At 39.7% G+C, this 13,741-nt stretch overlaps 1 protein-coding gene across 2 annotated transcripts in view; it reads right to left on the reverse strand.

Annotated features, from left to right (window-relative positions):
- Positions 1-13,741, reverse strand: part of efl1 (elongation factor like GTPase 1) — a 242,269-nt gene that overhangs the window by 185,753 nt on the left and 42,775 nt on the right. For both annotated transcript variants that reach the window (XM_048616009.1, XM_048616010.1), the window contains exons 8-10: positions 12,394-12,517; positions 8,888-8,967; positions 1,974-2,110 (exon numbers count right to left, since the gene is read on the reverse strand). In XM_048616009.1, coding sequence (XP_048471966.1) covers positions 1,974-2,110; positions 8,888-8,967; positions 12,394-12,517 — 341 coding nt within the window. The remainder of the gene's footprint in view (positions 1-1,973; positions 2,111-8,887; positions 8,968-12,393; positions 12,518-13,741) is intronic.

The raw sequence follows: 13,741 nt of genomic DNA on the forward strand, positions 1-13,741 counted from the left end.
ACATAGCTTTAAATTGAGGGGTGATAGATATAGGACAGATGTCAGAGATAGGTTCTTTACTCAGAGAGTAGTAAGGGCGTGGAATGCCCTGCCTGCAAAAGTAGTAGACTCGCCAACTTTAAGGGCCTTTAAATGGTCATTGAATAAACACATGGATGATAATGGAATAGTTTAGGTTAGATGGGCTTCAGATTGTTTTCACAGGTCGGCGCAACATCGAGGGCCAAAGGGCCTGTACTGCGCTGTTATGTTCTATGTTCTCAAACCCAGCACCAAGCTCATGATCTACAAAGCAGCCGTGGTTCCCATCCCGCTGTATGCGCACACAAATGTGGACCATGTACAGCAGGAACCTCAAATTCCTGAAGTTATCACCAGTGCTGCCTTTGCAAAATCCTGCAAATCCACCGGCAGTATAAACGTGCCGATCTGGATGGCCTCTCTCAGGCCAATACCCCCAGGGTATCAAGGCACTGGTCATGTATGACCAGTTATGATGGGCAGGCCAAAAAGCCCAACTGCCTGACAAAAGACTCCGCAAACAAGTGTTCTACTCCAAGCTTCACATTGGTAGGCGATCACTAGAAGTACAGAGGAAACACCACAAGGACACCTGAAAGTTTCCCTAAATAAATGCAACATCCCTACTGATATGTGGGTCTCACTTGCCTTTGAATGCACAAACTGGAGAAGCAGCACCTGCAAAGTCTCCAACCATCTCTAGCGTCACCCAGTGGAGCACAGAGGCCAAGCGCAAGCTGCAGAAAGACCGCGCAGAATCCAGAGCGACCCATGCTCCTATCTCAGCAAACACCACCTGCTCTACCTACAGAGTTACCAGCTCCAGGAATGAATTACGCTGCTATCACAGAAACACACCCTTCCCCATTTGCAGTTGACCCAGAGGGGCTGACAAAGAAGACTTCAAATGTTGACATCCTCCAAAATGGATGCCATTTATAGAAAAATATAACCATTAAGGTAGTAAACGTGCAACAGCACTTTTTGATATGACACAGGTTCCTCTGCCTTCTGTGTATTTTAGCAGTGATATATGCTTCTCTTCCCACTGTTTTACCAAACCCTACCAAAGGATGATTAAGAAATTAAGCAACTTAATGGCTGAACTCTCAACGTCATTCTATAACTATTTACTAGATGCCTGAACTTAACAGCTCAAAGCAACAAATCAGCAGTATAAATTCGATGGAGTTTCAATGGACTATACCACCAACTTTCAACCTTTTAATCAATAGAGTGTGGAGCTGGAGGAACACAGCAGGTCAGGCAACATCAGAGGAGCAGGAGGGTCGACGTTTCGGGCCTAGATCCTTCATCAGGACTATGACTCCAGCATGTGCAGTTCTTGCTATCTCCTCAATCTTTTAATGTTGAGTTTGTTTTCTCATGTCATAAAAACAACACTTATCTCCTGTAACACAAATATTTTTCCATACAGACATTAATTATATGATTAAACATGCCTATTATCTTCATTTTACTTACATAAGATGAAACTTGTTGCAGGCACTGGTCACACAGAGCAAGGCTTGGGCGAGGGAGTGTAGCCACATGTTGCAATTACAAGGCTCCCTTGAGGTCACATGAGCAGTGATGGATGAATCAAACGGTCATGTCACTTGCGTACAAGTTTAAACATTGTCACAAAGAGGTATTGGGGAATTGAGCAGAGACCGCATTCGTCACGTTCACTGATTATTTTAGATGATCCCCAGTTGAGAACACCAGGCTATAACACATTCTCTTCTCTCGATTTTTAGAACTCAATTTTAATATTTTTGTAGTTTAAATGCTAAATTTATGAAATGTCACTCTGTTAGGTTAACTTACCATTCTATACAATTTATACAGATTAATTCACCAAAAGTTATAATCACAATCGCCAAAAATTGGCCAATTATTCATCACTGTTACAAAGCAAAATCTCCAAAAATTAAACAATTAAAGGATACACAACACAGCATGGGAGATAGGAAGCCATTGAGTACAAATGGCATTAAGGTGTACTTTAGGATCCGTATGGCGTGAATCACGAGGTAGGATGGTTAGGCCCAACGAACTTACGATCTTATCGATCTTCTCTTTGTCCCTAAAAATCAGAACAGAAGATTTTTTTTTTGTTTACACACATGCACAAGACATTAATTTCTTGAAGGGCATATTCAAGACTAAAAAATTCTCATCATCATGAGGAATGCATAAAGGCAAGCCTGTTCAGTGGCAATTTACACTTAAGGCAGAAAAAAAGGACTTCATATTTCATGTTTAGCTTAATGCTGGATTCAGGTTATTATTGCTTTTAGTATCCAGCAGTCCTACATCATTGCATGAATGAGTACAATACACAGTCATGAACACTGGAGAATTCAATAAATAACTAACTTCAGGTACGTTTAAATTTGAATGGTGTCCTTAGTAAATGTCTGTCTGCCAAAAAAGGCTGTGAAATAATTCCTGCAAGTATTGTCTGGAATATATTCATTTAATCATTACTTAAACTGGCACTGCAATATCACTGCCAAACAAAAAAGCATCACACTTGACTCTAAATCCAAAGATATCGCACAGCACTGTTCATGGGTAGACTGGAGCATGATATGCAGGATTGATCTTTACTGCAGTGCTGATACATTCTAAATTTGAGGGCTCTCTCCTCAAAACACAGCAAACTGACTCATGCAGTATTCTGCATGACTTTAAGGTTAAAGATTTCACACACTACATTAACACTGAAAGATATCCATCAATAATAATATTTATCCGCAACTTCCCGATCCTTTGTAACGCTATCCGGGCCTCTATTTAAAAAAAACTCTCATTTTCAGTTTGTTGCATTGAAGGTATTTCTTTTCTCTCCACTTTTCATGATACATTTGCAGTATTAGTTCCACATTTAAATACTTTATCAGTCCCTTCCCATAGGGATGTCTTCAAGCACCATTTCCGAGGTGAGCATTGAATCTTCTCAAACATTCCCCTTTGGGAAAATATTTAGCTTTCCTCAGCAACACAGAAGCAATTACTACCCATTAAACAATTATTATAGAATTTTGATTAAATAATTGAACTACAGATCCAGGATGACATGACTTCAGTTCTATATCACAAGAAAATTTTACTTATGAAAGAAACTGCCATGAAGTGAGAAATATACCTTTCTAAGCACTGCTGGCAACCTTGATGCACTAGTTTGATATATTTCTGGTATTGAGTAGAGCTGGAAGAATTTGCAAGCATGGATATGGAGATTTTGTAATTTGGTATCACTGTGGAGGGAGAGTCTAAGGTTTGGGAAAGCTGAGAGATGAAATGTGGGACTTGGTTCACTGGCTTGTTTCCAGGGCCAATGAGGAAAGAAGGTGTTGGGGTTGCCACTGCCTGCAGTTGTCCCGAAACCTTCGGCATCTAGCCCTGGACAATGCTGTTAGCAACCCAAAAGAAGCAGCATCAAAATTTGCTTGATTGAACTTTTCATTTATGAGCTAGCAAAATATGCAATAATGGCCTTGGCGGTTAGAAACAGCTGCCCATGTAAGAGAACCTCTAGAAATATGTCCAGAGTTGGCAATCCTACAAAGAGGAAGTAAAGGCCTAACAAAACGGTGAAGGGGAGGGGAATAACAAGGTAAGGAGGAGGGATGTGGGGAAAGGAGAGTAAAGGGACAAAGGCCTAGCAACATCAGTAAGGTGGAAGTAGTTCAGAGGAGGCTTACTAGACCAATACCTGGACAGCCTTATGAAGACTAGCCAGGCAAAGCCTTAGTGTTCAGAAGAGTCAGAGGTGACTTAACTGAAACATAAGATCATGAGGGGACTTGAGCAGGTGAATGTTGAATAGCTGTTTCCTCTCGTAGGAGGATCTAGCGCTAAGGGTCATAGTTTAAAATTTAAGAGGTTGGCCACTTAAGACAGAGATGAGGAAACATTTTTTTCTCTCAGACGCTTGCAAGACTTTGGAATTCCGTTCCTCAAAAAGCAGTGAATGCTGAATCTCTTAGTATTTTAAGGCAGATGTAGGTAGATTCTGAATTACAAAGAGGATAAAAGGCTTTCAGGAACATGCAGGATGTAGGGAATAGGATAATATCAGATCGATTATGATATTACTTATCAGGTTTGATGGGCCAAACGGTCTACTCTTGCTCCTTCTTCATACATATCCAACAAGAACTTTTTAAAATAGCCAGATGTATCTAAAGCTTCGCTAAATCAACGCTAATGACGCCAGGACCATGCTCACACTGTACATAACTAGGCTGACAAATCAACCCTCTAGTTAACAGTAACAGGTATTGTCCAAACAAAATTCAGGTTTAAGTTCAGGCTTTAAATTTGAGCTCAGGCTTTCTGGTGAAATTTTTAAGACAGATTTGGCCACATAAAATAAGCATTTTAAAATGAACTAGAATGGAAAGCACAATGCTATACATACATGTCCTGAACTCTGTTCTTTTTCTCTTTTCTAGAGTCAGGGAGCTGTGCAGCATGGAAGCAGACCATTTGGTTCAACTCGTTCATGCTGACAAGATATCTTACATTAATCTAGTCCCATTTGCCAGCATTTGGCCCATATCCCTCTAAACCCTTCCTATTCATACACCCATCCAGATGTCCTTTAAATGTTGCAATTGTGCCAGCCTCCACCACGTCCTCTGGCAGTTCATTCCATACAAGCATCATCCTCTGCATGAAAATGTTGCCCCTTAGGTCCCTTTAAAATCTTTCCTCTGTCACTTTAAACCTGTTCCCTCTAGTTCTGGACTCCCCTACATTAGGGAAGATCTTGGCTATTCACTTTATCCATGCTCCTAATGATTTTACAAACTAAGGTCACCACTCAGCCTCCAACGCTCCAGGGAAAATAGCCCTGACCTATTCAGCCTCTCTCTATAGCTCAAACACTCCAACCCTGGCAACATCCTTGTAAATCTTTTCTGAACCCTTTCAAGTTTAACAACATCTTTCCTATAGCAGGGAGACCAGACGTGAACAAAGCATTCCAAAAATGGCCTAACCAATTTCCTGTACAGTTGCAACATGACTTCCCAACTCTTATACCCAATGCACAGACCAATAAAGCCAGGATTACCGAAAGCCTTCTTCACTATCCTGCCTACCTGTAACTCAACTTTCAAGAAATTATGAACCTGCACTCCAAGGTCTCTTTCTTCAGCAACACTCCCCAGGACCTTAAAGTCCTGCCCTGATTTGCCTTTCCAAAGTGCAGCACCTCTCATTTATCTGAATTACACTCCATCTGCCAATCCTCGACCCATTGGCCCATCTGATCAACATCCCGCCGTACTTGGAGATGACCTTCTTCATTGTCCAGTATACCACTAATTTTGGTCTCACCTAATCATACCTACTATGTTCACATTCAAATAATTTATATAAATGACAAAAAGTAGTGGACCCAGCACCAATTCTTGTGGCACACCACTGGTCACAGGCCTCCAGTCCGAGAAAACAATTCACCATTACCGTCTGTCACCTACTTTTGAGCCAGTTCTGTATCCAAATGGCTAGTTCTCCCTACATTTCACGTGATCTAAACTTTGTTAACCAGTCTACCATGCAGAACCCTGTTGAACACCTTACTGAAGTCCATATAGATCATGTCCACTGCTCTTCATCAATCCTCTATTACTTCTTCAAAAAACTCAATCAAGTTAGTGAGGCATGATTTCACACACACAAAGCCATGTTGACTATGCTAACCAGTCTTTTCTTTTCCAAATACATGTAAAGCCTGTTCCTCAGAATCCCTTCCAACTTGTCTTTCTTTTCTTTTCCTTTACTTAACCTCTTGTCTTGACAATGATGGCATCAGAGGTGGTGAGGAATCCCAGCACGGAACTCACTTACTTTTCCGGGACGTGCATGGCACCTGGCATCGGAATCGGCAGAGGTACCTTGGCAGAGGTGACATCGGTGAGGTAGGCCCAGTGGCGAAAGATGATGCATGAGCATTGGCTATTTCATCATTGGTTAGGTCCAGTGCTGGTGGCAGCAAAGTAATGTTGGAAGGGCATCTGTTAATATCGACGAGGTAGGCCCAACAGTGAAAATGTAACTCTGACATTGGTGGGTCCAGCGCAGGTGGCAGTGAGGCGGTGGGTGAGGAGAATCCGCTCAGGGGCAAAAGATTGCGCCTGAGGAGCAGCGACTTCAACGACGGTTGGGTCCATTGTAGATGGCAGCTAGGTGATGGAGGAGGGATGGCAATGCAGGCGTCGATGATGATGAGCTGGCTCAGGACTGACCAACTCTCTTTAAGATATATCATTTTTTCCTTATTCTTAAAATATTCAAAATGGCACCCGATTGTGGCGACAGTGGAAAAACGTTTCACTGTATTTTACTGCTTTTCTTACTGTAAAATACACATGACAATCAAATCATTCAAACATTCTCCCCAGGACAGATTCACCATTTATAATCTCTTTTCTCTCTTCACAGATGCTGCCAGGTCAGCTGTGTTTCTACAACTCAGTTTTTCTTTCAGATCTCCAGTGTACACAGTGCTTTGCTTTTATCTGAGTGTAAACAGGGTACTGTTTAGGTCAAAAGCAAAACTCTGCAAACATCCAAGAATACATTTCTGTGCAGCAGTTGACAGCCTTTTTCAAACTGAAACCAAAATAGAGAATCATCTAAAGGGTTTGCAAAATTCTCCTGTATAAGAATGCACAGACGTACGCAGTCATGGTTACTGTGGAATAGGCTGGAGAATGATTCAAAGCTACTTGAATCAGAACATTATTACCAGGCGACAATAACTTTTTTTTCCCTGACTTGGTATTCTGTATCAACCTCTTGGTCTGTCCAAAGTGCTAACTTCACATAAACAAACAGCTGCTTGGCAATACATGCAGGCAAGTCACAATACTAGTTTTCAACCTAGTCTTCAATATTGAGCTTATTTTAATTACTGGGCTATGAATAACTACCCAAAGACTGTTCTTGAGTAAATACTGAAACTTTTTTGTAGCAATAACAAAATATTAGTGTTCTCTAGTTCAGGGCTAACCAAGAAGCATTCAACTCTCATCTATCCAGCAGTGAGTCTCTAACTAGTTCACTACAACTTATTTTCATGGAAGACTTAGGTGTTAATTCATTTAATCATTTGAATAGATCTATTTCAGAGTGGTCAGGGCTAGTGAGGTTGGATTGGAGGGAACAGGATGGTTAGCAAGCAGTTACCTCTGATACGAGCATGACTCAATACCAGATTTTCACCATAATTTCATATGGCATATGCATGTCATTGGCTTGACAATGTCTTTTTCACTATTTTCCTGACAACTCACCAACACCATTAAGAACTGACATGCATAGACCCTACAGCCACTACATGGAGTTTAACCATTCTGCACCATCACACTGCTTCAAGACATTATACAGGCCATTAAAACAAGTCGTTAAATGAAGGTGGCTGAGGTGCATTGCAAACTTCTGTAATCCACTTACTGCCAAAAGAATAAGACAGACAAGAGTATCTGAAGCGATTAAGAACTCTATTTACAGAAACTCATGGCATAAAACAATGTTGATAACTGCACAAGGTTTTAACAGAAAGAAGCTTCTGTTTTTATTAAGACAGTGGCTTCCAGTCTTCATTACATAGCTGAAGCAGAACAATTCATTGTTATGAGCATTAGCCATAAATATTTCTGCTGTCAGACTTGACTATTATTCTTGATGAGCATATATAACAGTTCAGAATATTTTTAATGTACTAAACATGTTTCATGTAAAGCTTCGTCACAGTCAGAAACTATCATAGCCAGAATACATAGATCTTCTTTACCTTTGCAGAAAATGTCATACAAGACCACCACTAAACCTAAATGAAACATGAATCCTATTCAACCTTTTCCTTTTATATATGAACAACTTTATTTGGTTTGTGCATACTTTTATAAGAACATTCCTCTGAACTAGCGCCATATGTAAATCTTTAATATTACGCAAGATACATGCCACTACTTCCTTCCAGCTAGCCTTGGGCCTACATCTTGGCAGTCACGTGTCTAACACTCTCTGACAGCAGTGGTACTTCTTCTGAACATATATCCAAACTGACTTTTAAAATTTCCAAAATGACAGTTCCTATGAAGCAGCTTGCTCATTTCAGTTAAACTAGCACTGATGGTAAATAAATGCAGCAATTTTTCTTTTTACGCCATAACTGCACTGAGGTTTTGCTTAAGTAATAATTCAAGGGGTGGTATTTAAATTCCAAATGCAAATTGTTAGTGAGAGAGGCACGATTGACACTAAAGCTAGTGTGACAGCAATGGACAGAATGGACCAGTGCGCAAAAGCAACCCAGATACAGATTAATGTGGACAAACAGAAAAGAAGTACACAGTAATGGTTGTTAAAATTGATGTCAAGAACTGGTGTGTTGCTGGGATATGACGTTATTGAACTTCACTAACAACACCTGATTACACATGCAGGACCAAAAAATCTCACGTAATATTATTGATGATATTCAGCCTTGTATTAGCAAAATAGGATTGAAATTGACTCAATCTTGCATGTCAATCATTGAAATTAGAGACACAAACTGCTGTAATATTAAAAAGGACTTTTTTTTTTAAATGAAGCACAGAATTTGGCCAGTCACTCAGTGATTAGTTTATAAAATAATATATTAAAGGAGAAAACAGATCACTGTTAAACCTGACAGAATCTGGAATGATAGAAATATCAAACTCTGCAACCAATATCAAAACCTACAACTTGGAATGTTCCCAGACTACATCATATGTTTTCAAGGCTTTACAGATAACATTCACCCTCATTCATATGTGCATGAAAGCTACACAATGCAATCAGTAAAATTTCTTACCTTCTGACAACTACAGACTCATACAGACTCCAGATGTTTTCCAACACTAACTGTACAAAGAGGGGCTTTTTTCCTTTCGACTGCAATGGAGGAGAAAATAATCTCAATTAACTGAAAGATTAAACTAATCAACAAAGAAATTAAAGTAACTTTAAAAGTTGACATACTAACACTTTTACAAATAAAATGAAAATCTTAATACCATAGAATGGGACAAATCATTCACAGTATTCACAGGATCTAAAGCCATGGAAGACCAGGGGAAGCCATAAAAACACATTGCAAACAGCTGTTCATAAACTCAATTTTCTAGTATTCTGCCAAAAATTATGGCAGGAGAGGAAAATAGATCATACAGAAATTCTCAACTTCATACACTTCAACATTTTCTGGGGCACTGGAGAGCTGCACTCATTTTACTGAAGGATGAAATATTTTCTCAAAACTGTAGTTGTGACCAAGTTTTCACACTAGAAAACAGTACAATCTTTTATAAACACAATTTTGACCTAACCCACCATCCAATTTATAATCTGTTTTTGAAATTTCATGCATATTTCATCAATGAACAGCCAATTGTTTAGGATGTAAATAGAACTCTAGGGTTAATTTTAAAATTAGACTTAGAGATCAGAAGATGTTACAAATTATTAATTAAGCTTTAGTGCTTTGGAATCGTCCCAGGGAAATTTCAAATTCCTAGGTAATTCCCACTGAGTCAGCTGCGTCAGGATTTTCTCGTAGTTACACACAACTCAAAACTGGCCCACAGAAAGGGCTGTTATTGGAATTTCTGGGAAAAAGTACACAGTACTGCTTCCAAGTTTAGAACTGAACCACTTTTTTGATTGATCACATTTTTAAATTCACAGCTGGGATGTGGGTGCCATCAGCTGGGCCGCAGTTACTACTTGTCCTTAGTTTCCCACGAGAAGATGATGCTGAGTTGTTTTCATGAACTACTGCATATTAGTTGGTGTAGGTAGACCCACAAAGCCGTCAAGGAGGGCATTCCAGGTTTTTGAACCAGTGACACTGAAGTGTTGACAATATATTTCTAAGTCATAATGGTGAGTAGACATATAGAAAGGTATTCTGATCCAGAGTTTCATTTCATTCTTCATCTGATCTGACACTTTGACAAAAAACAACTTTTCTGGCTGTTTCATGCCTTATAGATCATCAGCTCCAACAACTCATAGATATTAACAGTGCTCCAGCACTTTTTTCTATTTTCTTTTGTTCTTCCAATTCCATTTCTTGTACCTATTCACATTGGCTTCTGACCTTCCCCTTTCTGATGCTGAACAATGTTTTCAGGAAAGTACTCGATTTTATCATCTTATGCCTCCACCTTAACAAATTTTGAGCTTGGCAATGACATTGAACTCTTTCTCCGTTGTCTTTGCCTCCATGCACACTTCTTTGGGCAGGACTTCTCCACGGACTAGTGGACCTTTTCACTTGTCCTCAGTATTTTTTCTCCTACAGACTTTTACCTGTATGTCCACTGAGAACTACTGGCATGACATTAGCCATTTAAGTTCTCTACTCCCCCTCACTTACTCTTAACTTGTCTTCTCTGAGGGTGCTGCATACTGCTTTCTCAAGTCTCATTCTGACATTGTTATCAAACTTGCTGACAAGGGTGGGGTTTTTATTATTGTCTAATATACCAAACTCTTACCTTGGAAAGGCTGAGCACCAACTTTCAGATACTTCTCACATCTCTCTCTGGACCATAAAACCAACACCAAGCATTATGACACTGTTTTCAGGACAATCACTGACCTCATCTCCTCTGGAGGGCTTCTACTCCATGTCCCTCATTATTTTATACATCTCAATCATGCTACCTCTCAATCTCTTCTGCTCCAAGGAAAGCAATGCCAGTGTATCCAATTTCTCTTCACAAAAGAAATTCTGCAGCCCGGGCAACATCAGGTAAATCTCCTTTGCACTCTTTCCAGTGCTATCACATCGCTTCATAACATGGATTCCAGAACTGCACACAATAGTCTGGCTGTGCCTTAACCAATGTTTAGTCTAGTTTCAGCATAACCTCCCTGCTTTTAAACTCTATGCCTCCGCTAATAAAGGAAGGTACTGCATGTGCTTTCTTAAATATTTTATACATCGGTCCTGATACCTTAAGGGACTGGTGTACATGCACATCCTCTGATTCTCGGTGTTTTCCAGGTCTTACCGCTCATCATGTATTCCCTTCCCTTGTTTATTCTGCCCAAATGCATCACATCACATTTATCCAGACTGAATTCCATTTGCTACTGTTCATCTTACCAGCTCATCTATATCCTCTTGTAATCAAAAGCTACCTTCCTCTCTATTTACCACCGAATCAATTTTTGCATCATCTGAGAACTTACTGATCAATCGTCCTACAGTCTAATCTAAATCATTAATTAAAACATCAAATGTTCCAACATTGACCCCCGTTGGACTCCAATGGACACAGACTCCCAGTTAGAAAAATACCTCTCAAACATCACCCTCTGCTCTCTCAGCCAACTAGGGATCCAATTTGCCCAAAGTCCTTGGATCCCATGGGCTCTCAGCAACAGGAGCTTCAATGTAGCAGGTAATTTATCAGAAATAAGGACTGCATGATTTTAGCCACCATTTTGTATCCATTGGCATGAAAGGGCAGAAAAATCCTGGCAAGGCAGCTGCAAATTTCCAATAAGCTGTCACTAAATCAGTCAATGTGGGCCCAACTATTCCACACAGGATTAACATTCCCTCTATCACCTTAAATCTCATATCTGTTGCAGATGGAAAGTTGTATCCAAATTGCTATTGTCATGAGTTTTGACAGCATCAATTTATACTAAACTGAGCACATTATCAAATTTGCATAACAGCTAAAAACAGTGCATTGCCAACAATTTTCTCTTTGGCAAGAAAATCTTTACAGGTAAATTGTTGCACAACATTAAATATTTCTAAAGCTACCATGACATGCATGCCCTCTGTTTATCACTAAATTCTCCTTCTTGTTTATCTCATCCAATCTTCCCCCTCCTGTATACAGATCATCCAAGGGGATCCAGAAGTACACAGTCAGTATTTAAATGTGACTCCTGACCAGAAATGCTGACAGGCTGTATGACCATAGCAGCTTCATAACCAAGCTAATATCGTCCAAATCCAGATACCCAATTTGTGGCAGGAAACACTAGATATTGAACTAAGGGAATGTTATCTAATTTCTCCAACGCAGATTGGGGTCATGGAATCAAGATGTGCCATGGCCAAGTCAGCAAAAGATGGCCAGCAGCGTAATACATAATCAAACCTGGGATCATCACCAGTACAAGAGAAATATTAGAACTATTTTAATAAGAGCCATTAAGGGGATCATACGGACTTGGCATCTTTCTGATAAGTAGACAAGCAAAACAAATACTGTTAGTCCAGGACGAGCCTTATGTTGTTTTAAAAGCAGGTTCACATTTAGTGGAAATGTCTGTAAATAATCAACATACCTGTGCTCCTTTCATTATCTTCTTTGCCTTTGTGTTCAGATAAAAGTCACCCCAGAGAGTTTTCAGCAACACTTGTGCACTAATACCCACTTTCTGGCTGTACATCTGGGCAAACTGTTCAATTCTGCAACCAAAGACAAAGATTTCCTCATCCAACATGACTATTCATCACATATTACATGCATGCATGCAAGGGTGCAGGAAATGAAATACTGTTGATTCCAGCATTTAGCAATGGGCACCAAAGTATCCTTTAAAACCTAGGATGCTAGTTCAAAACAGGGTGAGACTGATTAGATGAAAAGACACATAGCACAAATCTGTCTGTAGATTCCAAATTTTATTTAAAAGGCCATAAGAATAGCTATTAATTAAAAAGTCACAATAACATAGCAGGAATAGCTCTTCTAAGGTTGCAACTTTGGCACATGTTTCAGGCAGAACAAAAGGATGCTTAATCTAAGTAATCTAAAAAAATACAGGGCAAATGCTAAACATAATTCCTGTTTCCAACATTAATATTATTCCCATCCTTCCCAACAGTGACTCAAACACAGACTGCCCATCTGGTTCTGGGAATCTGCTCATACCTACCTGGTCTTCACAAGGGATAATGGCCTGTAAGCTGAGTATTTAACTACAGTGAGCATTACAACCAAGAGAAATTCTGTGCTAATTCAACATATCGGCATTTTCCAGTTTTCATCACAGAAGCAAGTACAGTGAGTGAGGAAAGCAATTCTCATCTTGCTCAAAATTAGGAAAGACTTATATATTTCAAGTCATGCAGTTCTAAAATAATTAATGAACATGGCAAGCTGACTTGCACTACAAACCTTAACCCGACATCCTTGATGGATAGATGACATGATCAGACGGTTGCACAAATTTACTTTCATTTAACTTACAACACAGCCGGAGTACAGCTGTTGCAGAATTACTGTAATTGACATAAGTGAAAGAGAAATTGAGCTTTACGAAGAAGCATGAGCTGAGATGGGAGGGAAGTGCAGTCTGGCCTTGGGTGAACCAGAACGTAGACTGGAGCAAGGCAGAGAGGGGAGGTGGGGAGTGAAATCTGAGGCACTAATTTCCATTGACCACTGGGTTTTCTTATTAATTCTGGAATGCCAGTGGCCTAGACAGTAATAGCCCTCATTTATGCAGCTAATATGGTGTAAAATGTTCCAAGAAATTTCACCAGAATTTGTACTGACTATTTGAAAGATACTGGAAGGGAGGGGAGCAAAGTTAAATCAAAGAGATAAGTTTTACAAGTTTTAAGGAATGTCAAAATGAGGTATCAGATCAAGAGTAGAGATAACAAGGTGTAGAGCCGGATGAACAC

The sequence above is a fragment of the Rhincodon typus genome, chromosome 33 (assembly GCF_021869965.1).
Source record: "Rhincodon typus isolate 14 chromosome 33, sRhiTyp1.1, whole genome shotgun sequence".
Classification (NCBI taxonomy): domain Eukaryota; kingdom Metazoa; phylum Chordata; class Chondrichthyes; order Orectolobiformes; family Rhincodontidae; genus Rhincodon; species Rhincodon typus.